Source organism: Lissotriton vulgaris, chromosome 2_1, assembly GCF_964263255.1.
Source record: "Lissotriton vulgaris chromosome 2_1, aLisVul1.2, whole genome shotgun sequence".
Lineage (NCBI taxonomy): Eukaryota > Metazoa > Chordata > Amphibia > Caudata > Salamandridae > Lissotriton > Lissotriton vulgaris.
Genome location: NC_141687.1, coordinates 1,577,643,209 through 1,577,669,211, shown reverse-complemented (window position 1 = coordinate 1,577,669,211; position 26,003 = coordinate 1,577,643,209). Strand labels below are relative to the sequence as shown.

The following is a 26,003-nucleotide window of genomic DNA, read 5'->3' as shown; positions in this document are numbered from 1 at the left end:
GCTCTATTTCTCCTGAGATGGTATCAATAGAGCCTGGATCAATAGTATGGCAAATATATCTTGTGCTAAATATCATTTAAAATAAATAACCCCATTAGAGCTAACAATAGACAATTTAAACCCAATGGAACACTGTGTTTGTAAACTATAGTTATGTCAGTGATTGGGTGGAAAATGTAGATCAGAGAACTCAGGAATACTAGAAATAAGTATTGAAACACAGAATGTGCTAGAGTTGGCTTTGGATCTTGACGTGGACCGTGGCAAGCACTTAATGGTTAATGGCTATTACTGTGACATAAAGCTGAGTCTGCGCAGCAAAGAAGGCTCTAAACAATGCCGAATTAAGGCAATTATGTAATTTATGAAGTTCATGGCGGGGTGGGGGATGGTTTTAGCCGTTTCCGTGGTATTCCACAATTTGAAGACTGTACTGATGATAGTGACCTGAAGGCCTCTGCAACTAAATGTGGGTGTGAGTGGATCATTGACTTCCATCCTGCAGTTTCCATTATTTCAGTTGCATGTCTGAAAAAGACAGATATTTTAATATTAAACACACACACAAAGGACACATCAAAATACATAACCAAAATATATTACAATAAATGTTACAGTTACATTGACTCTTCCTAAACAATTAAAATGCCAAGGAAACATATTTTGCGCAATTTTCTTCAGCCCTTTATTATTTTATCTTTCTATCACATGTAGTGTTTGAGAAACTTCGATACAGGTTATGGACAACATAGAACTTGCTGTCCTGAAATTAACAAAAACAGCCTTGTAGCAGCCTTTTCTGACTGGCTAGCATTTGATAGGCTGAGCCTTGGCTGCTCCTGAATAGGTGTGAAGTGGTTGGGTTGAAACAAAGAGACCGTCTGGTGGGAAGAGATCTGCAGCTGCAGATGCCAGGACAGGGAGGCGGCTGGGTAGCCAAACTGATCTTCAAAGGGAGAAAGACAAATCATACAGGGACCAGGCCCAGACCCATTTCATGCACCCTAGCTAAATGGGAGCCCCTACAGTTGAATTAGGAGAGGGGCTGGAATGGGAGCGTAGGGAAAAGTTAGCCTTGAATTAATGATGGCACACATTTGGAAAGCAGAAACATCTAAAAATAACAACCAATCATAACTACACCCGCTATGCTATTCATAACCACAAGCATGCTAAAAATAGAAGCATGTAGTATACTATTTATTGGTTAACATCCACATCTCAGTGCCATTTGGAAAAGAAACAACTTTAAACTCTGAAAAACCATGATCAGTTCAAGGGAAAAGATGTAGATTTCGTTCCAGAGTACACTTGGAAGACGATTCTTATGTGTGAATCTGAGTGACATTGAAAGGCCATTTCTGGCATGTGTGTCATGTGCATTGACTCCAGTACGCGATCATTAAGCTGCTTTAAGAGTCATAATTTAATATTCAAATAGTTACTACAGGTGGGTCTCGAACTCACGAGGACAGTGATCCCACGAGTACTAGGTCCTGATTAGCTATGTGTTCCTAACTGATGATCAAGGGTTTCCTGCGGAGTGTTTGCATGCCAATTACACACCCTCCTACCTCTGACCAGTCAATCAGTAATCTCAGGCCTAGGTCGCAGGGCCTGCCTGACTACATACTTGAGTGTGGGGGTAGATGTGGAGTTCAGAACAGGTGATTCTATTAATAGGGACACCAGTTCATTTCTTATCAATAAACACATTGATATCCATATTAACAGACAGATCTTAAACAGCCAAAGGTTGCACCCGAATCTGCTAGACCCGTTAGTGTCACCAAAGTCAGGATTGGTTTCTCCAGATGGACATTTGCCCCCACTAAAGGATTTGGCACCAACCCAGGCATGACCACTCATTTTTACTGATTCTGGTAGTTACTGACAAAGATTGTTTCCTGGGCTCTGCTAGCCTGTCCCAGGGAGAGTGCCCTGTTTAAAAGTTAATTGGCGATTAGGTGTCATTACAATTGGTTCAGACAACCTATCTGTGGGGAACATCCTTTACAACGCGGATGTTACACCGCAGTTCCCTTACGACGCAACTTTTACAACGCAAGTTGTAACAACGAATTGCGCTGGGGGCGCTCCAGGATAGTAAATAGTTTAATTTACTATCCAACTCCTTACCTACTATCCATGGGGACTGGAGTTGGAATAGTAATTTAAACTATTCACTATCCAGCCCCCAACAACGCAAGTCGTGGTAACGACTTGCATTGTAAAACATGCGTCGTAAAGTACTGCGATGTAAAACATTGCGTTGTAACAACATACATCCCCTATCTGTCAATCCCTAGTATATGGTAGAACATGTAGGTTTAGAGACCCCAGTGGACCTAATGCACTTATGTGTGCACTGCTGTGGAGTCTGCTGTCAATTTAAATACATAGCAACAAAAGTGAATCCCTCTTGTGTATCCTATATGTAGTCTCACGCCTCTTACCTCTCTTATTGCACAAGAATCATTTACTCAACAATCCTTCATCCTTCCAACCTGTGCAGGCGGATTTTATATGTGCGGAAATAAGACAGCCTGCAGCTGTCCAAAGCCCAAGCCCATTGAGACGTCAGACGGCCGAGAGCCATCCGACACATGGAAGGCGTTAATGTAAAAACATCTGTCCTTTAATATAATAGCGTAATTCTGAATATCGAAAATATAACAATACGTCTCAAACAATCTGAAAATGAGTCACATTAAATACTGTCAAATGCAATTCACAGTTTAAACAATCCTCATCATATCATATTAAAAACAAGCCTCTTCTGTTAATTTTTGATTATTCATTTTTTAATTAAAGCAACAACATGCCATCTCTTTAAAGGATACACATCATAATTGTCTAACACTTCTCAAACAAGACTGAAAAATTAATACCAATCTTATAATAGAAGATAACCTCCAAGATTACCCCCCCCCCACCCAAGTCCCCCGTACACCTTGGGTTTACCCTCTTCTGTTCTTAATACATTTTCAATACTTTTCTATATAAATGTATTTGACTAAATTTCATTGATAAAAGAACCTTGTCATTCATTATTATTTTGCAAGTATATCAAGTGAAAAAATATAAAATAAATACAAAATACAAAAACCTATTATACAAACCCGAAAATTCAATATTCCAAGTTGTCAACTTGGAATACTGAATTTTCAAGATGTTTTTACATTAAACGGGTCTCATTCCATGGTTAGAACAATGCAAGTTTGTTTAGTAAACGATTCTTGTGGAATAACAGATGAGAGTAGCATGTGAATACATATAGGATACACAAGAGGGATTCACTTTTGTTGCTAAGTATTTAAACCCTGTCTGTTTTGTTAGAAGTGTTGGTATCTCATTCATTTTTTAGTGCTGTCAATTTAAAGACAGTCCTGCTATGTATGCTGCTTTTAAATTAAACCTATGTCCAAATTCGACTTTGAAATTAAAAGTACTTCCAAAATCTAAAACTATCATTTTATTCAACCCTAAGGTCTGCCCTTCTTGTCCTAAGCGTAGGGTGCCTTGTTATAAAAAGAAGTGGGCGCAGCCTCTGACCTGCTCATACAAATACCGATGTGTAGGGCTTACAGAAAGTACCAGGAGTGCTTCTTGGTCTCCAAGGTTCCTTAGCATCCAAAAGAACTTCATTCCCCAACCAGTACTGTGTCAGGAGATGCATTTGCAGAGTGGTGCAGAAATGGGGCATGGCCTCCAAAGACCTCTTGGCAAACTGACTATATGGGACTTTCTGGAGGTAACAGGAGGGTGAACGACCCTCAATAGCCAAAGGGACCTCATCCCCAAACTAGTACTGTGCCAGGAGGCATGTTTGCAGAGTGGTGGAGCAAGAATGTCCTTGACGATTGAACAGGTAGTGCCTGTATGATTCTATGAGTGGCATTGCCAAGTACACACTGCAAACATCAGGTGTTTTTAACATAGTGTAAAACACATATATAGACATATTTTACATAAAGTTTCACTGTAGCTATTTAGTAAGATACGATTTTAAATGTACTCTTTGTATACATTTGTCGAAATAACTATATCAAAAATGCATTTTCCTCCTTCACAGCAACACCGAAGGTCCCAATCAGATCAGTAGTCACAAATACAAATGACAAAATATAAAACAGATATTTAAACATATTTCCCACAAAGTTTCACAGGGGATTTGGAGTCTGGCGTAGTCGGGGCTGTCGTGGTGTTGAAGCTGTTGTGGATGTCAACGCTCTTGTGGTGGAAGAAGAAGGCTAGTGAGCCGCACAGTTCTTGTGAGGGCGGGATGACGTTGGCGTTGGCGCTGGGGTTGGAGAGTTCCTTTATAATGCTGAAGAGCTCTTTGCTGTCATGTGCGTTGTTATCCAAGCGGTCTGTGAAGGAGGATCTCTTGGCTAATCTGAGGTGGTGGTGTCTGCGGGTGGCGTCCTTGTGGGCTTCAGGACTACAATTCCCCACTCACTATATATACCAGGGATATCCAACTACTAGCTCGGGAACTACTGGTAGCTCACCAGCACCCTAAAAGTAGCTCTCAGACTTGAAGCCAAACCAAACCAATCTCAGAGATTCTGTATATATTAAAGAAGGTAGTACTGCTCATTTCACAACCCACTAGTTACAGAAAGCCAAATCAATGGCAGGGCCTGTTCATAACACTCAAACACAAACTGTGGTGGCGTATGAATTAATCAATTAGGGATGTATAGACCTCACTATTCACATGTGGGGATTTCCAAGCGCTGGGCGAGTATGTGGGGGGGATTTGTTCAGCTTTTGTCATTTGAAAAGGCAGATGTTATGGCTCTTCCTGAATCCTTTCAGTGTGGGGGTTCATCTGATGCTGAGGGAAAGTTCTTTCCAGGTCTTGTTCATGATGTACGAGAAGGGTGTGCCTCTTGTCTGGCTATCTCATTACAGAGGATTTCGGCCAAGGCCTGGTCAGAGGATTGGGCCCCACTCTGGGCCACCCATTATAAATAAAAACATCCCCCCCCGGGATTTGGCCCCCCTAGGGCTAATTAACAATAAAGCGGGCTTCTGTTTTTTTCTTCTTTTTCGCAGCATACGCGTACCTTACGCGTGTACCACAATTTATTTATTTATTTATTTATTTTTTTAATGTTTTTTGCCTAGGGGGTCCTTGTGGAACCCCCTGAGCAGGCCTACGGGGTAAGGGTGTTTCTACCCAGCTCCCTTTGCGCGTTTTTCGCATTTCTTTTGCTGCTTTCTTGTGCCTCGGTTCTACCGATACACAAGATGGATGCCAACACTTGTTTGGAGTGTTGACAGACAGTCGACAGCCAACTAGCATGCAGCTCGTGCTTGTAATGGTACGCACACTATCCTCAGATAGTACTCGTACGGTACTTCGTCTATGGATATATCTATGATTTTACTTTAGATTTTCTCAGAAACTACTGAACGGATTTACACCATTTAACAAAAAGCGTAATCTGCGGACCAAACTCTACCTTTTTGCCAAATTTGGTAAAATTCCGTTCAGCAGTTCGGGCTGTAGCCCGTCTTAAAGGTCCCTATGGAAAGTTGCATGGAGAAAACACGTTTTGGGACCCCCCTTTTTTCTCGGCCCCCGCTTCAGAGGAACAGGCCATTTTCTTGGAGAATTTTGCGTGTATTCGTAAACCAGCGCCAAAGTTATTGCAAATAGAATGTTGCGGATTTTCGATGGAAACTAGGTCCTAACTATAACTGCATACTGGTGACCGCCAGTAGGTAATATATATATATATATTCTGTTCCTTCTGCACCTACGTGGCGCACTCGTGAACAGGTGCCTTTCTCGCGGAGGTGCACCGCAAATTCAATTACTGCTCCTTTTTCCGTAAATCCTTCAAAAAATACTCACTCTTGTTTTTTTTTTTAGCATCCGTTTTTTATTCCATTACCAAAACATGCCACTTTTGGGCAATCGCCTTCATCATATGTTTCATAAGCACGCCAAATGCTGCGCACATGATTTCCGGGGCATTGTAATCAAAACAAACTGCCATTTTTTAATATTAAAAATGCTTATTCTTTCACTTCATGATAAAATAATTTTCTATTCTAAAAAACAAGTTACTGTTGCATCTCATACATATTATTATTTATAATTCTCATCAGCCCTACTTCTTTGCTCATATCTTTCTCCCAATGACGAGAAATGTCATTGTTTTGCCGCATGTCGGCTACGAGTTTGCACATCTATAATAGAAGAAACCTTGCTAATACTGCTCACAATAACCAGTAAAGCCGTATATCGGCTTAATTACTTTTCAAAAACATATGAGCAAAATTGCCCCAAATGTTTATCATATATCTGCTCTGTATCAAAACTAATATTTATTCCACTGTGTATCGACTTACACTTAGCTATATTAGCATATGAGCAATACTAAATTATACCTACATCACGCCGTGTATCGGCTTTGTAAATCCTAACCTCATCATAAGACGAATTATATTTCCCTATCTGATCTGCATTGAATATCAGTTAACTTGAACAATTTTACATCCTTTCACAAATTCTCATTTTTAATTACAGCAAACCTTTCCACCATCAACGAGTGCCCAATGCCTACTATATACTTTCCTTAATCACCCAGATGTAGAGCCATTTCCTCTCCACTATTCATCCCCTTTGGGTTTATTGTTTCTAAGTCAATTATATACCGAGACTAGTCTCTTTAGTTTGATAACTATCTCCTCCACGTATATTGGGAAACACCTCATCCAACCCAAAGAAACGTAATAGATCCCCATTACTTTGATGCTGTTCTGCAAAATGCTTTGCCACACGATATGTGGTATCTTTTTTAGCTGTAGCTTGCATGTGCTCTAGATTGCGAATTTTCAACAGGTGGATGGTACTCCCAATGTATGAATATTTGTGAGGGCCTTGAAGCCCCCCCTCAAAGGTGGTGGTATTCCTGTTGTGTGAAACACAGCAACCACTTTTTTTGCGGGGGTAATAAGGTGCCTCGTCCACAACTGCACCTGATGCACATGACGTCTGTGAGCACAGGCTCACAATGTGGGGCACATCATGATTGATCCCATCCTGGTTGACACCCTTCCACAGAGGTCCATGGCAGTGATTGGGGCTACATTAAATTCAACAACAGAATTGCATGCCAATTAGATTACTCTAGAGAGTTAAAGCATTCATTGCAGACAGGGCTACACAGAGAGACAGTGAACGCACCACTCAATGCATACTTCTGTGCTGCTCACTCTGCATCATTTTGAGTCAGTGTAGTTGTAAGATTTCACTTTTGAAGGGGTACATAGCCCCAGATGTGTGCCCCTGTTCATCTGCTACTAGCAAAAATGTTTCATTTGACAATTATCATACCAGAAAGCCCAATGATTATAGGCACAACTATTAAGGATGGTGTATAAAAACAATACTTGCCGACAGATGTAGTCAATTGCTCGTGTTTTTAGTTGCTTTGCATTGTGCAAATCTGCAAGTACAAGAATGGCAGCAACATTTTCTACTGTGAGGTTACCACTCAAAGATTCTTCGCACATTAGCTTTAGACGATCAAGTGCATACTATAAAATAAAACAAATAATTGCAGTAACTCATCAAACTGAACCTAAACTGTAATTCAATCCATCTTTTTACATTATTCAAGTGTGTCAAAAATCTGCACAGGCTACAAATAAAGATAACAGGATCATAGTCTTACAGAAACTAAAGAAATGATGATAGGGGCTGATGCAATCACTGGCTTCTATCTGATGTGTCACATTGAGAACAAAAATGATGGATTAAAATGCTTTCTAAGTAGTTACTAGGGGCTGAGATTAATTTAAGCATTCCACCCAATAATTTTTTGTTTTCTACACTTCAATACCATAAGTGCTATGGGAAAGCGCAGACGGAGCAGGATCAAGGCTAAGTTGCATTTGGGCAGTTTCTCTATGAGACGGCAGGGTGAGTAAAAAAAAATGTATTAAAAAAAAACCAATGAACTGGGGGGTGACGCCAAGTAATTACCAGCAGATAAGATTTATTCACGCAATCCACCGATAGTTCTTTTGTTTTCCTCGACAATGTAACTAAAACATATTACTCCCAGCTTTATAGTTTTAGGGCCAAATTTACCAACATGGGGATAGTAATTTTTAAATTGCGATTTCTATGAGTCAAAATTAGGAAATTGCTATTAATATATGCAACTTTCATAATTAAATTATCGATTCCTAGTGGGTCACAAATCGATCTACCTCATGAATATCGGTGAGGTTGGTCACAGTTTGTGACCTATTAGGAATGATATTCTTCAAAGGGAAGAAGGTATGCTAGGGTCAGCAGAACCACCACACCTGTGATGCACCTTAAATAAAGCAATCTTTTTTCTTGAAATGCAGGCTGTTTTGTTTTAATTTTTTAACATTCTCAAAGGGTAAGAGGTCTTTTGGGGACCTCTTCTTGTTTGCAAATGGGTTACCCTATATTTTTAAATTGGTGGTAAAATATTAATCTTTGCTGCCGTAATTCGGTCATAAAACAATAATGCACAAGTTACTTACCTTCGGTAATGATATATCTGTAAGAAACATAGGAAGTGATGGATTCCTTACTTTAGAATTATCCCCAGGCGTCAGACTGGATCCGGAAAGTTTTTTGTCAGCAGTATCCCTGCGGGTCGGTAGGCGTCGTCGTGCGGCTTGCATGCGTTGTTGGCGCCAGGATGACGTCGCTGGAGCTACTTAGACGTGCCCACGCGCGCCGACGTCAGTTATGTACATGACTTTCCATGCCAGGAACGCAGAGACATGCAAGAAACTGACCACTGGTGCCATGAAACTAGGGCCCTGAAAGGGATGACCTTAACCCTAGAAATCAATTCGCAGAACGGGGAGGATGGGTGGGGCGTTAAGGAATCTATCACTACTAATGTTTCTTACAGATATATTGTTACTAAAGGCAAGTAACTTGTGCAACTGAAAGAAACAAGTAGTGATAGATTCCTTACCTTAGAATAGATACCCCACTAATACCAACCCCGGTGGTGGGTCTGCAAACCAAGATCACACCAGAAAGTCCTGGAGAACAGAACAGCCAAAGAAGCCGTCTCTCCGAACTTGGCTGTTCAGCAAGTTGTGCTTGGTAAACGTGTGCAGCGAGGCCCATGTAGCTGCCTGACAGATGTCATGCAAGGAATTCCCCGTCCCAGAGCAGTAGTGGCTGCCGTCGCCCTGGTTGAGTGGGCTTGCAACCCCACAGGAGGCTCACTTTTTAGCCAAGGAGTAACAAGCCTTTATGCACAGAACAACCCACTGAGAGATAGTCCCCTTGTGCACAGCCTGACCTGTCTTGGCACCCACATAGCCAACAAAGAGCTGGTCATGTACCCGGAACTGTTGTGTGCGGTACAGATAGGAAGAGAGTGCGCGTTTCGAGTTCGGACAGTGGATCCTCTCGTCTTCTTTTGAGGGATGAGGAGGCAGAAAGAAAGTGGGCAAAGTGATGGTGTGCCCGAAGTGAAAGGCAGTGACAACCTTTGGCAGAAAAGAAGGACAAGCTCACTAACCCTTCTGGCCGAGAAGGTGGCAACCAGGAAAGCAATCTTTAGAGTGAGGAGACGAAAAGGGCAAGTGTGAAGTGGCTCAAAGGGAGCACATATCAGAAAAGTAAGAACTAGATTTAAGTGTGTGATGCCTTTCTTGAATCTATTTACAACAGGGGACTTGAAAAGGAAAGGCTGATCTGGAAGATAGCCTTTGCTAGTGCCCAAAGCAGAGCCCTGCTAAAGATAGAAGAAAAAGAAGGACCTCTGAAAGAGGGGCAGAAAGGGGATCCACAGCCTTTGCTGTGCACATTGCCACAAACTTATTCCACCTGCAGGCGTATACCATTTTAGTGTAGGGAAGCCTCGCTGCCAAGATAACATTACAGACTTCGGGGGTAGGTCGAAAGACGTCTACTGCCACCGCTCAATCTCCACGAAAGGAGGTGGAGGCTGGACATGTTCGGGTGGATAACCCTCCCCCGCAGCTGCGACAGAAGATCCTCCCAAAGAGGCAGATGGATCGGGGGATCGATGCTCATACTGAGTAGCTCGGGATACCATACCCTTCAAGCCCAGTCCGGAGCCACAAGGATGACTTGGTTCCGGTCTTGCCTGATCTTCTTCAGCACTCTGGGCAGAAGTGGTATAGGCAGAAAGGCGAAAAACAGACCGCAACTCCACTCTTGACGAAAAGCGTCGCCGAGCAAGTGCTGCCTTGGAAATTCCAATGCACAGAACTGATGTCATTGCGCATTTGCTTTGTTTGCAAATAGATCTAACCAAGTCTCTCCCCATTGCTGAAAGAAACCTTGCGCCACGTCTGAGTTCAGACGCCATTCGTGATCCATCATGCACCGGCAGCTGAGTTTGTCCACCCTGGCGTTCAAAGAACCTGCCAGGTGTTGAACCATCAGGGACATGCCCTGATTTTCCAGCCAAGCCCGGAGGCGCAGAGCCTCTTGGCAAAGGGTCCATGACCCCACCCACTCTGTTTGTTGCAGTTCAACATGACTGTGTTGTTGTCGGTGAACACCTGCACTACTCTTCCCCATGACAGAAGTAAGGGATGCCTTCAGTGCAAGTCGGATCGCCTGAAGCTCCAGAAGGTTGATGTGGAGCTTGGACTCCGCCGGAGACCAGAGGCCTCAGATCTCTGCCTCCCCAATGTGGCTGCCCCATCCCAGAAGGGACGTGTCCATCACAACTGTATGTTTTGGTTGGGGAAGGGAGAGTGATCTGCCATTGACCCAATCGCGATTCTTGAGCCATCACTGCAATTGCCCTGCCCTCCGAGATATGGACGTGATCGGACAGATTGCCCTGATGCTGTGCCCACTGGAAGTTCAGGTAAATTAAATGAAATGAAAAATTAAATTTATAGAGCGCACAGACTACCCGTAGGCCTCGCAGCGCTTGGTCCCACTGCAGAGCCCGCATATGCCACCTGGCATGATCCACAAGCAGGATGCTGGAGGCCATCAGGCCCTGTAGTCGAAGGGTCATCCTGACCGAAACCTGGGACAGAGGCTGAAAGATCTCAATCATAGCCTGAATGTCCCATACTAGCTGCTCGGGAGGATAAACCCAAAACTGCGCCGAGTCCAGAACTGCTCCGATGAAAAGGAAATTCTGTGAGGGAATCAGGTGCGACTTCGGCATGTTGATGGAAAACCCCAGCAAATGCAGGAGGTCAGCTGTAGAATGGAGGTGGGAGACAACTACCTGGGGCGAGCCCGCCTTCAACAGCCAGTCGTCGAGATAGGGGAAGACTGAAACCCCTGATCTGTGCAGATGAGCTGCGACCACAGCCATCACTTTCGTGAACACCTGAGGGCCGCTGGTAAGACCAAAGGGGAGCACAGTGAACTGGAAGTGCTCGTGGTCTACCGTGGATATCAGCTAGCGCCTGAGGGCAGGCATGACGGGAATATGCAAATAGGCGTCCTGCAAGTCTAACGCCACCATCCATTCTCGAGGGTCCAGGGCAGACAAGACCTGAGCAAGTGTGAGCATCTTGAACTTCTCCTTTCAGAGGAAGCAATTGACGTTCCGAAGTTCTAAGATAGGACGCAGGCCCTTGTCCTTCTTTGGAACCAGAAAGAAGTGGGTATAACAACCACAACCTACTTTTGGCGTCGGAACGCGCTCGATGGCCTCTTTGGCCAAGAGGGCCGCAACTTCCTGCTGGAGAAGCGCCAAGTGATCCCCCGACATGCGGTGGTACTGAGGTGGCATGGCTGGAGGGGTTGTCTCGAAGGGGAGGGAGTAGCCCCTTTGGACAATTTGCACTTGTCCCAATTGATTTTGCGCCAGTGTGGGAGGTGATGGCGTATTCATCTGCCCACTGGCGTTTGATGGGCCTGAAAGGTCAGACTAGGAAGACTTTGAAGTGGATGCTGCAGGGGTGGAAGTGGACTGACCGGCCCGCTGGTCCCTGAACCGCTTCGACCTTTCCCACATCTGCCACCTAGCTGAGGTTGTTGCTGCTGTGATCTCTGGTTCTGTGAACGCTGTGGGCGCCCCTTTCGTGGCAACGAAAGGAACGAAAAGCAGAAGGCAGAGGAGACCAAGCGACCGACAGGCCCAAGGGCTTGGCCATAGCCTGAGAGTCCTTGAAGAGCTCCAACGCACTATCTGCCTTTTGGCCAAAAAGGCGAATGCCATCAAAGGGCATGTCCATCAGAGTGTTCTGGAAATCCCATGAGAAGACAGTTGTCCTCAACCAAGCGTGGTACCGTAACACCACAGTTGTGGAAATCTACCTGCCCAGTGAGTCAGCAGTCTCCAGCCCACAACGTAGGGAGAACTTTGCTGCTTCTCTCCCAGCCGCAACCGCCTTGGAAAGAACTACCTGGGCCTCTTCCGGGCAGCACCTGCACAACTGTGTCCCACAGAGAAAGGCTATGACGGCCCAAGGGGCATGCAGTGTTCACCGACAGCAGCCCTAAGCTGGCAGATGAAAAAAGCTTCTTACTAATGATTTATCTTCTTAGATTACCTATCCGGAGGTGCGGTAGGTAATGCGCTCTAGGATGTAAAGGCTTGGACAACCAAGTTCTCGGGGTGGGGTGTTGAGCAAGGAAGAGGGGGTCACCCAGAGCCGGGCGATGTCGTCAGGCTATGTTCCTATCCACAGGAGTCCCTGTGTTGGGCCTGGACCAGCTGCCCAAAAGAACATCAGATAGTGCTTTATTAAACGGCTGCAAAGGCTCAAACGAGGTAGCCGCTGGTTAAAGCACTTCTGTCAGGAGGTTAGTCCTGACGGCCACCGTAGGGAGTTTGAGGTGGAGAGCATCGGCCGCCCTACTCAACACCACTGCATAATTGGCTTCCTTCTCCGTAGCCACGGTAGAGGAAGACAGCATGCCAAGGTCAGGCGAGGTGTCAAGACAACTGGCCTCCCCCAAATCCTCTGCCCAGTCCGGATCATAAGCGCATTCCGGTACTAGAGTGTCCTCAGACCCCTCCCAGTCCTCCCCTTCCTCCGAAGTCTGTGAAACAGGCTCAAAATAAGGAGGATGGACATAGCGCACAAAAGGGCCCATCAGCGTAACGATCCGACACCGTGTCCGGGCTGAACCTGGTGACTATGTTTTCCCGAGGAGGGGGCGACGTCGGAAGCGGTGCTGGGGAGATCAGCGCCGTTGGAGATGTCACTAGGTCAACCCGTGTCGATCGGGATCTGATCCCCGATCCGTGGGGGGGGGGCTGCAGCGTCTGAGCCAGAGCCGCCAGCGACACGGAGCCGGAGCTGCTGGAGATGGCAAAGCAGGACCCCCAGTCGTGCTCGCGGGCACCGGCAGGGTCAGACGGCCCAAAGAGTCGGGTCATGGCCGCAAGAAACTCTTGCACTTGAGCAGGCGTCGAGGAAGTCGAAGAGCGACAATGCTTCTTCAACTTCTTTTTGGAATGCTTCGACTTACCTGACCCCGAGTGCGAAGCCTTAGATCCAGAAGAATGATGGTGACGACTAGGCGACTGGTCCCTCGACCTCCCACGGGACTGGGACCTCAGGCGGCGCAGAGCCGACTGTTGGACTTCAAGCAACTTTCGGGACAGCTCCCACAAAGTCTTAGGCGCCATGGCCCAGCAGTCATGGCACAACTTGGGGTCGTGGTCGTGCCCCAGGCAGTAGAGAAACATAAGGTGTGTGTCCGTCATGAAGTGACAGTCCCCACAGTTCTTGAAACCAGGCATCCCTACAACACCAGTATTCGATTGACTCGAAAGGATGAGATAAAAGGCCTAAAAAACTGTTTCTATTTTGCCAAACGCCTCTTGTCTTTGTTTTTTCAGGGTAAATCCATATTTGAGCAACATTCTGGCAAGATAGCCATGAAAAATGTGTGCTTTGAACCAGATTGCAGGCGAAGAAAAGGACCCCGCCCTGACGGTTTCACATCTGCGCAAAAAGGAAGGTGAGCAGATATCAGAATTAACTGAAAGTTCAGCAGAACCTGCAAGGCGGAGGTGTGTCCTGAAGCCGCTGTCAGTGGGTAAGAGCCTATATCTGATCCTCAGTCCCAGCATTTGGCGTATGGCAAACTAGGAAGAAGAGTGAAAATGTGGGGGGCTTAGTAACCCCTTTCTTAAAGTCACACCCCCCAAGAGTAGCCTTGGTTACCCTTATCTTGATCCATTTGTCCGCCTTCTTCCTCAACTCTTGAGTAGAAAGTGGACCTAGATCTACCAGATATTGATGTAGTTTTTCAGGAACACAGGAACACAGTTACTCAATAGATACTCTTTCATAAAAAGAATATAAATCTCATCACGGTCTTGCACCTTGTTATTTCTAACCAACCACCTAGTGTTTTCACTGACAAGTCTACAAAATCTACCTAGGTCGGGTTTTCGTGTCTCCCTGAACCTGATCCGGTCTTCCTCAGAGGTGAGTGCAAAGCCCTAAATCAGGGTATCCTTCATGAGGTCATAGGACATAGCATCTGTCTCATCCAGTGTCAGGAGCCTATTCCCATATTTTCTTGAGAACACCTCAGAGCCCCGATACTTTCGGTTGAGTCGCCTCATTTTATAAGCAGTCTCAAAGGCTGTAAACCATTTGGTGATACCATCACGCACTACATATTTGGGGACAATCCCTTTCTCCCTAGTTATAATGTTGTTGCCACCAGAGATGGGTCCTAACCGATCTCAGCTCTTTCTTTCTCAATAGCCAGGACTTTGGCGCCCTCTTGTCTAGCCTTTTGAGAGTAGGATCCTCCTCTTGGAGGTCTTCTCTGTCTAGGGCAGGAGACTCTAAGTTCTACTCACTTCCACTGTCTCCCTCCTGACCCTCATGGGGAACAGTATCATCCTCTCAATGTTTTCTTGTCATACACTGCCAAGAGCTCGTGAAGCTTTGCCTTGGTAGGTGTTGAGCCAGTTTTTATTTGATAGGTTTTACAGAGGAGTCCTAATTGCTGCTTTGAAAGCTGCAGATAAGAGGACAAGTTGAGCTCCTGACCCAGATCTCCTGTAGAAGACCTTGTTACTAAAGCTGGGACCTTTTTAGAAAACAACAAAAAATACTAAAATAGGCTTTCGAGCCTAGCTAGTAGTATACTTTTTAAATTCTAAACAGTTTTACTGTGAACTTAACACAAGGCCCTAACAGCTTATTCGATTGACTCGAAAGGATGAGATAAAAGGCCTAAAAAACTGTTTCTATTTTAAACCATTTAGAAAAAAATCTGAATTGGAAATCGCTTTTAATGAAGAGCATTTTTGGATTCCTTAGTGGAATCCAGGGGTGTGGAATTCCTATAGCCTGAATCCCAGAACATATTGTTTGGGGTCAAGGACAACACGTTTTCATGTTTATTTGGTCATTCTGGCAAATAGGCCCAACCCCAGCAGCAAAAACCTTTGGCTGCCAGTTTACAGTACCACAATATGGATCAGGAAAAGGCCTTGTCTGCAGTTAAGGTAATATTTGAGTCCATATGCTAATGGTGTAATGGTGTCCGCACTTGTATTTATGGTTCACTAAGGGTAAACTTATGTTTCACTAATACAAAGTCTTTCCTATTAGGCTGAACGCTCTAAGGGAATGTTCTAAGTTCGGACTGAACTACAGACAGTGCTTTGAGTGTAAAAACGTATTTGCAAAGTTCAACAATATGAGGGTACATACAAGGGTCCCAGGATGCACTCGAATTAGATGCAAATATATGTAGATGTTTGAAAGCAAGATTAATGATCTTTTGCTTTCAAAATAAAATGTTCACAAAAAAATGTAACTAGGAAAAAATGTTTTGCTAAACTACTGTAAAACTGTAGGTGACATTTTTTTTTCGAAGCATCATTTAGTAAAATGTGTTCATGGATGCTAGTATTTCCGAAAAATATTAATAATGGAACATCAGTGCAACCAGTTTGAACAAGCTAATGGAAAACATAAATAAGCTCTGGCAAAGGCAATAGGTCTGATATTGGTGGTCAGCATTTTGGTTTTGTTAATGCATGCCTCGTTTTGATATGGCTTTTGTATAACTTTGTGGTAGCTGCCACACCCTCACCACAAACATTAGCTAAAAGCAATAATATTTTTTGATCTCAAAAAGCATACATTGCCATAGTAGTCCTTGGCACTGAACAAAATTACTTTGATGTGCAAAAACTGTATGCTGAATATTAGTGAGTCCCAGCATAGTACATAACAAATGGTCCATTACAGTGCCTAACTATGAGAAAACAGGCATATCTGAAAACGAGAAGGAAAGTCAGTGCGTGTGTCGTAGTGCATTAGGGACTATGCAACATGATCGTAACAGACCAGTAAGATGTCCTGTAGCATGCAGATTGAGAAACAAATTATTTCAGTATCTAAGAATACAACAAAGTAATGAAAATAAACCCAACTCGAGTCCCAAGCCTCCATTATGCCGAGTTGCCGGTGACAATCAATGAAATACATGGTTATGCTGGTCAACAGACTGATTCTTTATTCTGGTGTGGGGTGAGATAGGAGAGGGGAGCCACCCCGCTGCCTGTCCACTGCAAAATGTTGCCTCAATTCTCAGCATCTATGTTGCACCCCCCACCTCGCCTCTACAGTAGCATCAGGGGATCCTGGATCAGGGTGCTCCTCGTTTTGAGAGTCATGCAGGATGGTATTCCAATTGGCAGTAATGGGTTATTTACGTAGCCTTCAACTATTCCCCCCCCTATGCAAAGCAGCGCTCTCGGCTTAGGCCCATATTAGGAGAGATTGCCTCAAAGGTGCTAGTGAAGAATGCTCAGGTGATTTTCAATGCCATGTGATATGGGATTTAGTTGTTAGCATGCCCAGATCAAGTAAGCGGGAGGTCCCCCTTTGCTTTTTGCCCCATAGAACAGGCCCATAATGTATATTTCCCACGTGTGTAATTCAGGGCGCCCTGTGCAAGCGGTTAGTTGAATCATGTAGCCACACCAGTAAGGATGGACAAGCCCATAGCATGTGGATGTGGATTAGTCAGCATCGAGCAGGTGGCATTGAGGACAAGCGGTGTTGGTGTGACTAAAGTAACAGTTTAATTTGCCAGGCTAAGTTAAGCCCTGTGGACAATGTAAAATTTGATGAGGCAGAAAAAAGCATTATGGGGGACATGGACAGGGATCACGAATAGGGCTGCTCATTCCTTGTCAGAGCAAGGACAGGACAGGTCCCCCTCCCAACGATGACAAAAGGGTAGGAGCTGTGTTGCAGTGTGGAAATGTAGTTAATCAGTGGGTAAGACGTCTGCCCAGACCGATAACATGAAGATATTGCAGGGTGAGATATGCAGAGAGTTTTCGCACCATATCACTCCATGTGTTGCCCAGTGCCGCAAGTAGCGAGTTTTCCAGAAGAAACTGGACAGGGGGCAGAAAGTCACCCTCCACCATGGAGTCATAGGATATGAGGGCACAGTCACAGCATAGATCCCCCAGCGTGTGCAAATCTGCCACTAACCAGATGATGAGTTCTGCAGCCGAAGTGGTAGTGCTCCCCTTGGGCGTGCAAGCAGAGGTATTGTTGGGGCATATGGGGCTGTGGTCCACTTGAGATACAAGCATCAGAAGGACACATCGGCAATCATAACGTTGCAGGGACAAGGTATCTGGAAATAATGTCAAACCTACAGATTTCTAGGATTTCTCCTTCTAGTAGTGCCTGCTTAAGTTGATGTGGTAATCTTTATCACATCTTCCAAAGTTACATTGTTTCTCTAGCTCTTGTTAAATGGAATGCATTCTCAGGCAACAGAAATGGGTCAATAGAATGCAAGATAGCATGGGAAACTTACAGTGCTACCTCTTGCTCCTTCTAGTCCTCCTTGCTCACTTCCACTTCCCTATCCATGACCATGTCATTAAGCACTGGCAATACACAGCAGCCTATTTATGTGTGAGAGGACTGTAACTCAAAGCAAGTTGGTCACTATGATAGTCAACTGAATAGTGTCGCCTAGGGACATCCAATCCCTTGTGCGGACTCCCTGTTGGAGGATGCCCCCGCTGTCTATCTTCTTCCTCTTCCGGATTATAAAAAACATTATTCTAAGATGGACTACAGTTCATCCGAAGCCTGACACAGTTCACTAGGTTCCACCTCTCTTTCTGTGTAAAGAAGAAGTAGAGGAACCTATGCATAACTTTCAGTGGGGAAGATAACTGATAAATGTGCCTTGGATCTCTGGCATGGGGTTAATGCAATGTCATGAAAGACCGCAGACATAAAGATGACCAGGATTTGTACCCCATACTCACAAGCCCATTGCCCTTTAGTGATAACTGGTAAGAGAGGCTAGAATACGGCAGAAAAACATTGAAGAGCGAAGTCTTTATGGCCAGGCACCAGTAGATACAGGATACCTGTGTGTCTCTGCAAACAGAAAACAAAGCATCAAATCACCCTTCAGCTGCTCTCATAGGTAGATACAAGGCTAGAATATCACAACTGCTGATATAGCCAACTCAAAAAAAAGTAGCAATAGTAAAATGCACAGCTATACTACTCTGTATTTGACAATCTTGCTTAGGCGGGCAACTGGGAGGGTACCTGCCTCAAAATCAGCACCAGCATGGCTTCTTTACAGGGCTAGAGTCCATGGGGATAGAATAAATGTTACCATTTTGGACCACTTGTAAAAGGTAGGTCCTGTGTAATGGGCCATCTTGCAACTGGGAGGGTACCTGCCTCAAAATCAGCACCAGCATGGCTTCTTTACAGGGCTAGAGTCCATGGGGATAGAATAAATGTTACCATTTTGGACCACTTGTAAAAGGTAGGTCCTGTGTAATGGGCCATCTTGCACCACTGAGGTAGAATAAATCAAAGTTCTCAACTATGAACCCTCACCAGAATCAGTGCAAAAAGCCCTGTAGAGGGTGGGACAAAAGTGTATCAACCTATTCTAACAATCCTGTCAGAGTAGACTAAAAGATAATTGAGAGGATTTTAATATCAAGGAAGTTGCACACAATAACAGGCCCTCAATGTAGAAGCATACCCAATGTCGAGTCATCAATAATATCAATATCACTCCAATCTACAATGCTGAGACAACCGCGACTTCAGTTTCTTATTGAGGCAAAAATATGAAAAATTGTGCCAACGCTCCTGAGAAAACAAAGATAAGTGCCCACTATTCCTCCATTAATGCATCTGTCACAATGTGTGTCCTGAAGGATGTTTTTGGAAAGGAAACCCATGGTGCATGATCAACTTTCAGCACCACATTCATAAGTAATGAATATTGATGCTATCAAGTTGAATTATTTATTTTCAATATTGTGTCTTTTGGGACCTTACATACATCAGGCATTCCTGAAGGGGACACCTGTGCAGTCTGGCTTTGAGCGCAATGACAAATCAGGAAGTCAGGTCGCCCAAGAGAGGAAAAATTGTCCAAGGTTTGGAAATGCAGTTTTCTTCAGAAGCTAACATTTATTTTTGTGAGGATGACTGAGCGAGTGCCCTGACCTTCTGGCCTGGGAACAGCTCTCCCTCCATGCAGCTCTGCCTAGCCATAACAGTAACCGCCTGTGACCTCGAAGAGCAGGGTTCGCGACTGCTCCGACCCGCTCTCTGTGCCATGCCCAGTTTTCCCCTCTGGCATTGTGTGAGTGAATCTGTTTTAGTTCTGCCCAATTTATTTGCCTTAATTAAAAAACAAATTTGCATCTGGCATTGTGTGAGTGATTCTCTTTTTAGTTTTTGCCCAAGTTAGTTGCCTTAATTTTATTTTGCCTGGTTATTACTAGTTCTGCTGCCCCTGAGTCTCCCTGCGATTCACAAGCCCCGCCCTCCTCCCGCTCGCCGTTTCCCGCCCTTCCCGCCTCCCAGCTGCACTTTCCCTCCCCTACTTAGTGGAGGCAGGTGCGCGGATTAGCAGAGGGCACGTGCGGAGCAGCGTGCGCCAAAGGCAGACCTGTTGCGACCTGACTGCGGCCATGGCAAGGAACCGTGGATCTACTACCCCCAACTACCCTCCTCGCACTCAACCCCGGAACACGTGAAGATTGGCAATAAACCTCAACAAACACGTCCCACTGCCAGTTTTCTGGCCTCCACTGCCGCCGGACCTTCACCACCGCCCCAGCCCCCAACACCACCGACGCTAGCACCAAAGACACCCTCAGATGCATCCTCCTCAACATGCGCTCCGTACACAAACACGCAGTAGAAATCTGGAACCTACTCGACTCTCTCTCGCCCGACATCGCCTTCTTCATGGATATCTGGACCAAAGCCTCCTCTGCCCCAGACATCAACACTGTCATCCCGGACGAATACAAGATCCAGAGGAAGGACCTCCCCAAGCACCTTGGAGGGGCCCTGGCCATCGCACCAGAGCACCCTCCGCCTCACCACTTCCAGCGAAACTTTTGTCCCTGCTGAACACCTGCACTTCCAGATCCTGACAACCCTCAACACCACACTTCGAGGAACCCTAGTCTACAGACCCCCTGGCCCTTCGACTCCTTTCACCGCCACTATCACTGACTTCATCCCACCCCACGCCACTGCATCATTAAACTACATACTCACCGGAGACCTTAATTTCACCTCGACAACCCCAGCGTCCCCAACTCCACCACCCTTTGTAACAACCTCGCCAACACTGGACTCAACCAACTTGCCACCACACCAACCCACAGAGCAGGACACACCCTCAACCCCTTCTTCGATGCATGCAACAGCGTCCACTTCAGCCACACAATGCAACCGTCATTGACCGAATCCCACTGTGTACATTTCACCGTTAGAAAACCCAAGGCACCAAAACCGGCTCCTCGTTCTTCCAGAAGAAACTGAAGCAAGGTTACTGACGAGCAACTGAACTCCACCCTCACCCAATGGAGCCACATCTGGGCATCCGATGTAAACATCGCAGCAAGAGATCTCCACACCTGGATATCCAACGGCACGGACCAGCTGGCCCCACTCTGCAACCCCGCTAAACAGCGCCCCCGGAAAGCCACCTGGTTCACCACCGACCTCCAAGAAGCCAGGCGCACCTGCAGACGCCTGGAAAAGAATTTGAGGAACACCAAGACAATCAAAAACCACTCCACCTACAAGGGCGCCATGATGAACTACCACAACCAAGTCAGAACCACCAAGAGGAACTTTATCCACAACAAAATCCTCGACAACTCCACAAACTCCAAGGAACTCTTCAGTATAATCAGGGAATTCACCAAACCCATGCAGCAAAGCCACAGGCATCACCCCTTCCCAAGCCCTCTGCAACAAACTGGGAACATTCTTCCACCTCAAGATCAAAATGCTTTGCAACAACTTCATCGACCACCCTCAAGATGCAACAGCCCCCTCCCCCAGAGACACCAGCCAGCCCACAATCTCCAACTGGTCACTGATCACGACCGATGACACCACCACAACCATGAAAGGCATCCACTCGTGGGACCCCAGCAACCCCTGCCCCTCGCACATCTACCACAGAGCCGCAGACACCATCGCACCCGAACTACAACACACCATCAACACCATCTTCAAGACAGGAACTTTTCCAGATAACTGGAAGCGCGCAGAAGTCAGGCCCCTGCTCAAAAAACCCACGGTAGACTCCACCGACCTCAAGAACTACCGGCCCATATCACTCCTCCCCTTCGCAGCCAAAGAGGCAGAGAAAATAGTCAACAGGGACTGACACGCTTCATCGAAAAGAACCCCATCTTAGACCCGTTCCAATCCGGATTCCTTTGCAACCACAGCACCAAGACCTCCCTACTCACTGCCACTGACGACATCAGCGGCCTCCTGGACCAAAGACACTCTGCAGCTCTCATCCTACTTGACCTGTCGGCAGCCTTCAACACTGCCTCCCACTGCACACTAGTCGCCAGACTACACGATGACGCATACAAGGAACAGCCCTGGACTGGATCCGATCGTTCCTAACCGGAACAAGCCAAAGGATCAGACTACCTCCCTTCTACTCCGCCCCCATGAAAACCACCTGTGGAGTCCCACCTGGATCATCACTGAGCCTCGCCCTCTTCAACATCTACATGGCCCTCCTAGCAGCCATCGTCAGACAACACAGCCTCAACATCTTATCATATGCCAACGACACCCAACTCATCCTCTCCCTCACCAGAGACCCCACCACTGCAAAACTCAACTCCCAGAAAGGAATGCAAGACGTCCCAGTCTGGATGACCAGCAGCTGCCTCAAACTCAACGCCGAGAAGACAGAAGTCCTCATACTCAAAACCACCACATCAGCATGGGACAACATCTGGTGGCCCAGCGCCCTCGGAATCCCACCCACCCCCTCAGGCCACGCCAAAAACCTCGGCATTGTACTCAACTCATCACTCACCATGAACTGAAAGGTTAACGCCATCACTTCCAGCTGCTCCAATACCCTCCGCATCCTTCGAAAGACCTTCAAATGGATCCCCCTGGAGTCAAGGAAGACAGTACCCCACACACTAATCACCAGCAGACTGGACTACAGAAACGCTCTCTACGCCAGCATCAAAAAGTCCCTTCTCCCCTAACTCCAGACAACCGAAAACACCGCAGCCAGACTGGTCCTCTGCATCCCCTGGCACAAACACCTCAGCCAGCACCTGCAGAGACTTCACTGGGTCCCCTCACGCCTACAAATGCCTTCACAACAACAGACCCAAATACCTCAACGACAGAATAAACTTCCACGTACCCAAAAGAAACCGATCTGCCAACCTCGCACTAGCTGAAGTCCCACGCATCCACAGAGCCAGAGCAGGCGGAAGATCGTTCTCGCACATTGCAGCCAAGACCTGGAACAAGCTACTGGCATACATCAGACGCGCCCCCTCCCTGAACACCTTCAGGAAGACTCTCAAGACCAGGCTTTTCGGCTGAACGGACCTGCGTACCACCCCTCCCTTCCCCCTCAGCGCCTTGAGACCCTCACAGGTGTGTAGCGCGCTTAAAATTTCCTGACTGATTGATTGACAGTCTACTCCCTAAAAGAAACCCTTATGCAATTTTTGTGTACATTCTGCCTGTAAGTGTTGTATAACAAAAACAGATTGACTGAAGGATTAAGTTGGGGGGGGTGTTATTTGAAGCTACAAGTTTAGAAGTAGATGCAGGGTTGTCTGAAAGTCCTATTAACGCCTGGAATCTGAGTTGGAAGTCAAAAGCTAATCATTTTGGCATGGGTATATATAGAAAAGAAGCATTTATGCAGTAGAGGGTCTCACATACACATGGAGAATGTTTGAACTGTTGACTTTAGCCTGATATGCAGAATCTTGTACGGGGAGTTTTCTTACCATGGGCCTGAATTCTTCCTTCATGACGCATTTATTGGCTCATTTTAGATCTAGTATTAGTTCATATTCAAGGTTTAGGTTCTTCTTTTCTTCTTAAAAAGACATAGGGGGGGAAGATGCTCTTTTCTTCTTGTTGCTTGTTTAAACACAAGCTAAACTGCGCTCATTTGTAGGAGGGATTGCATTTTCTTCAACGGGAGTTCCAGTACAAAAAGTATTGGAGCGCTGAGTAGCATGTTGGCTGTGGAGAATCGAAGCCGGATTTCTTTTTTTTTTCTTTTTTTTACAATTTTGACAGTCTTTATTACCTATATATACACCACAGAGTTGAAAGCCTTTTATTTAGCTTTGAGAGGCTGTTTTATTACTGACAATGTTTGTTGGGGTTGTTGCTGGTGCTGAAGATGCTGCTATCTCTCCCATTAAGGGATAAGAGATTACTTCTGACCCCTCAAATAGCTTTAACCTAAATGTTGAAAATCCCCAGTGCTTTATAAGCCTCCAGATTTTTGATTTTGCGCCTCATTTTGTGATACGGAATTTCTTTGCCTGCATGAGTGTCAATATCAAATGAAACAGAATGCTGCATGAAAACATATGTTTTGCTCAGCCTGAGGGATAGCAGTGAGAGGCAAAGCCCTAATAAACACTTTACTGAGAGGCTGTGATTAAAGCTTTGATCCACCAGATCTGCAGAGTTTTGCTACACTACTCGTTAGTCCTGAATGAGTTTATATCTTCTTAAAAAAACCTCATAGAATCTTCCCCATTACTCTTGGAAGACGATCAATAAATGTACTCAAAAAGTCACATAACTCTTTAGTACATTTAAACAGGAATGTAAAGGCAGCAGTAGTTTTGCATACTTGTTTTAACTGATAAAATGATTCTCATTTTTGAAAGGGCCCAAAGAGATGGAACCCACGGTGTTGTGCTGCCTTGCAGCAGCAGAGTTAATCAGCAAGTTTAGTGGAGGGTTATCTCCCAGTAAGAATGTTTAGACACCAGAAGCTTGAATTTTTATTCATGTTCATCTTCAAACTAGTTTCATGGAGAAGGGTACAGGATAGCTGTACATCATAGAGTCTATGAATACTGGGAAAAGTCACTAAAGATCTTGCTTTTGGGTTTAGAAGGAGGGTCTCAGAAGAAATGAAGTCTCTGACACTAGAAGGACTGCTTTGATGTTGAACCTCTTTACCATGCTTTTGTTATTCTCACAGAAACCGACATCATCCACAGAAGATAGACAATGCGGCGGAGTGTTCTGTTCTTGATGAATATGTGCTCTTATTCATGACAGTGTCTGAAGGAAAAGTAGAAGGGGGCGATACTCTCTTCATGAAGGAGTCAAAATGGCTGAGACCTTGTCTCACAGGAGAAAATGGCATTTCTGGATTTACACATTGTTCTGGCCCTGAAGAAGGGACCTGGAGTCATTGGGCACTGTGGATGTACTAATGTGGATCACACAGATAAAAACGTATGTACTAATTACCACCAACGGAATGATGTTAAAATTATACTAAAATCATGATACAGATATTGTATACATTTTTGTTTAAAATTTATTTGTTTTGAATACATAAATTATGTTGAAAAAACTAATTTTTGTTGGAAATTTTCTTATAATGGTGTACACAGTATGGTCAAATATTGTAAAATGTCAGTATGGTCAAATATTGTACAATGCAGCAGTGCACACAGGCTTTTCAGGCACAATTTGCCCTGAACACTCCTACTATTATCACATAGGGATATAGGCAGTTCCCTACACCTGCGCTGCAAGCTCGTTTTAATTACATTTATAAAACTGATTGATTAGCACAGAAGGTGTGCACCACTCATCATATACTTATTTCTGGAGTTCCCCCAGATGCCCTGCTCAATTTACACATGCTCTCCTTTCTCTAGAGCTTTTTTATCAACTGCTCACTTACTGTCCCCAAGGCCTTTATTTTTCAGATCTGTTATCTCTATTGTCAATAAAGAAGGCGGCATGAGAAAAGAGAGGATTGCGTTGTGCATATTCTTTTATTATTGTGGGCAGAGTTTCCTTATTTGAGGATTCTGCTGGCTCAGGCAATGGGCTTAATGTGCATGTACATAGAAGTTGCCGAAGGAGATACTATTCAAGAATCCAAGGCTACCAAAGCTGTTCACATCAAGATGCACCTCAGTGAATAATTGTACTTCAATGATAAATGGGAGATCTCTGACAAATTCGATGTTGATGGCATTTGCCTTGATGCCTTGGCATTCTGTGCACTGGCGCATGAACACCAATGGGAGCTCTGGTATTGTAAAATACGTTCTAGGGATCCTAGAGGGTCACAAGTCTGGCTACAGCCATGGCAGATGAGCAGTTTGACTGCTCTGTTGTCCTGCTGGATCTGGTAGGCTCTGAAGGTAGTTCTTCTACTTGTTTTACTCTGAGATACACACCCTCTATGTCAATAATTCTCCTACAAGGAATCACTGTACATCTTTTTATCAAGTGCAAATCCAGCATGCAGATGACATAGACATCATGTTCATTCTTCTAAGTCTACTGCCCGCCCCCATATGTAGGACATTTATAGAACAAAGACATTATGGTGGCTCAGAAGAAAAACAGAAAAAATACCCTAGGAAAAGAACACTGGCAAAGCCAGAAGCCTCAGTCATATTATGCAATGCTTTTGACTTTGCCAGTGCTTGTACAGAATT

At 45.2% G+C, this 26,003-nt stretch overlaps 1 protein-coding gene across 1 annotated transcript in view; it reads right to left on the bottom strand.

Annotated features, from left to right (window-relative positions):
- Positions 1-371: 371 nt before the first annotated feature.
- LOC147732930 (speckle-type POZ protein-like A) overlaps positions 372-26,003 on the bottom strand; it is a 231,946-nt gene continuing 206,314 nt past the window's right edge. The window contains exons 8-9 of the mRNA XM_086955102.1: positions 7,418-7,560; positions 372-528 (exon numbers count right to left, since the gene is read on the bottom strand). Of these exons, the coding sequence (XP_086811228.1) occupies positions 372-528; positions 7,418-7,560 (300 nt within the window). The remainder of the gene's footprint in view (positions 529-7,417; positions 7,561-26,003) is intronic.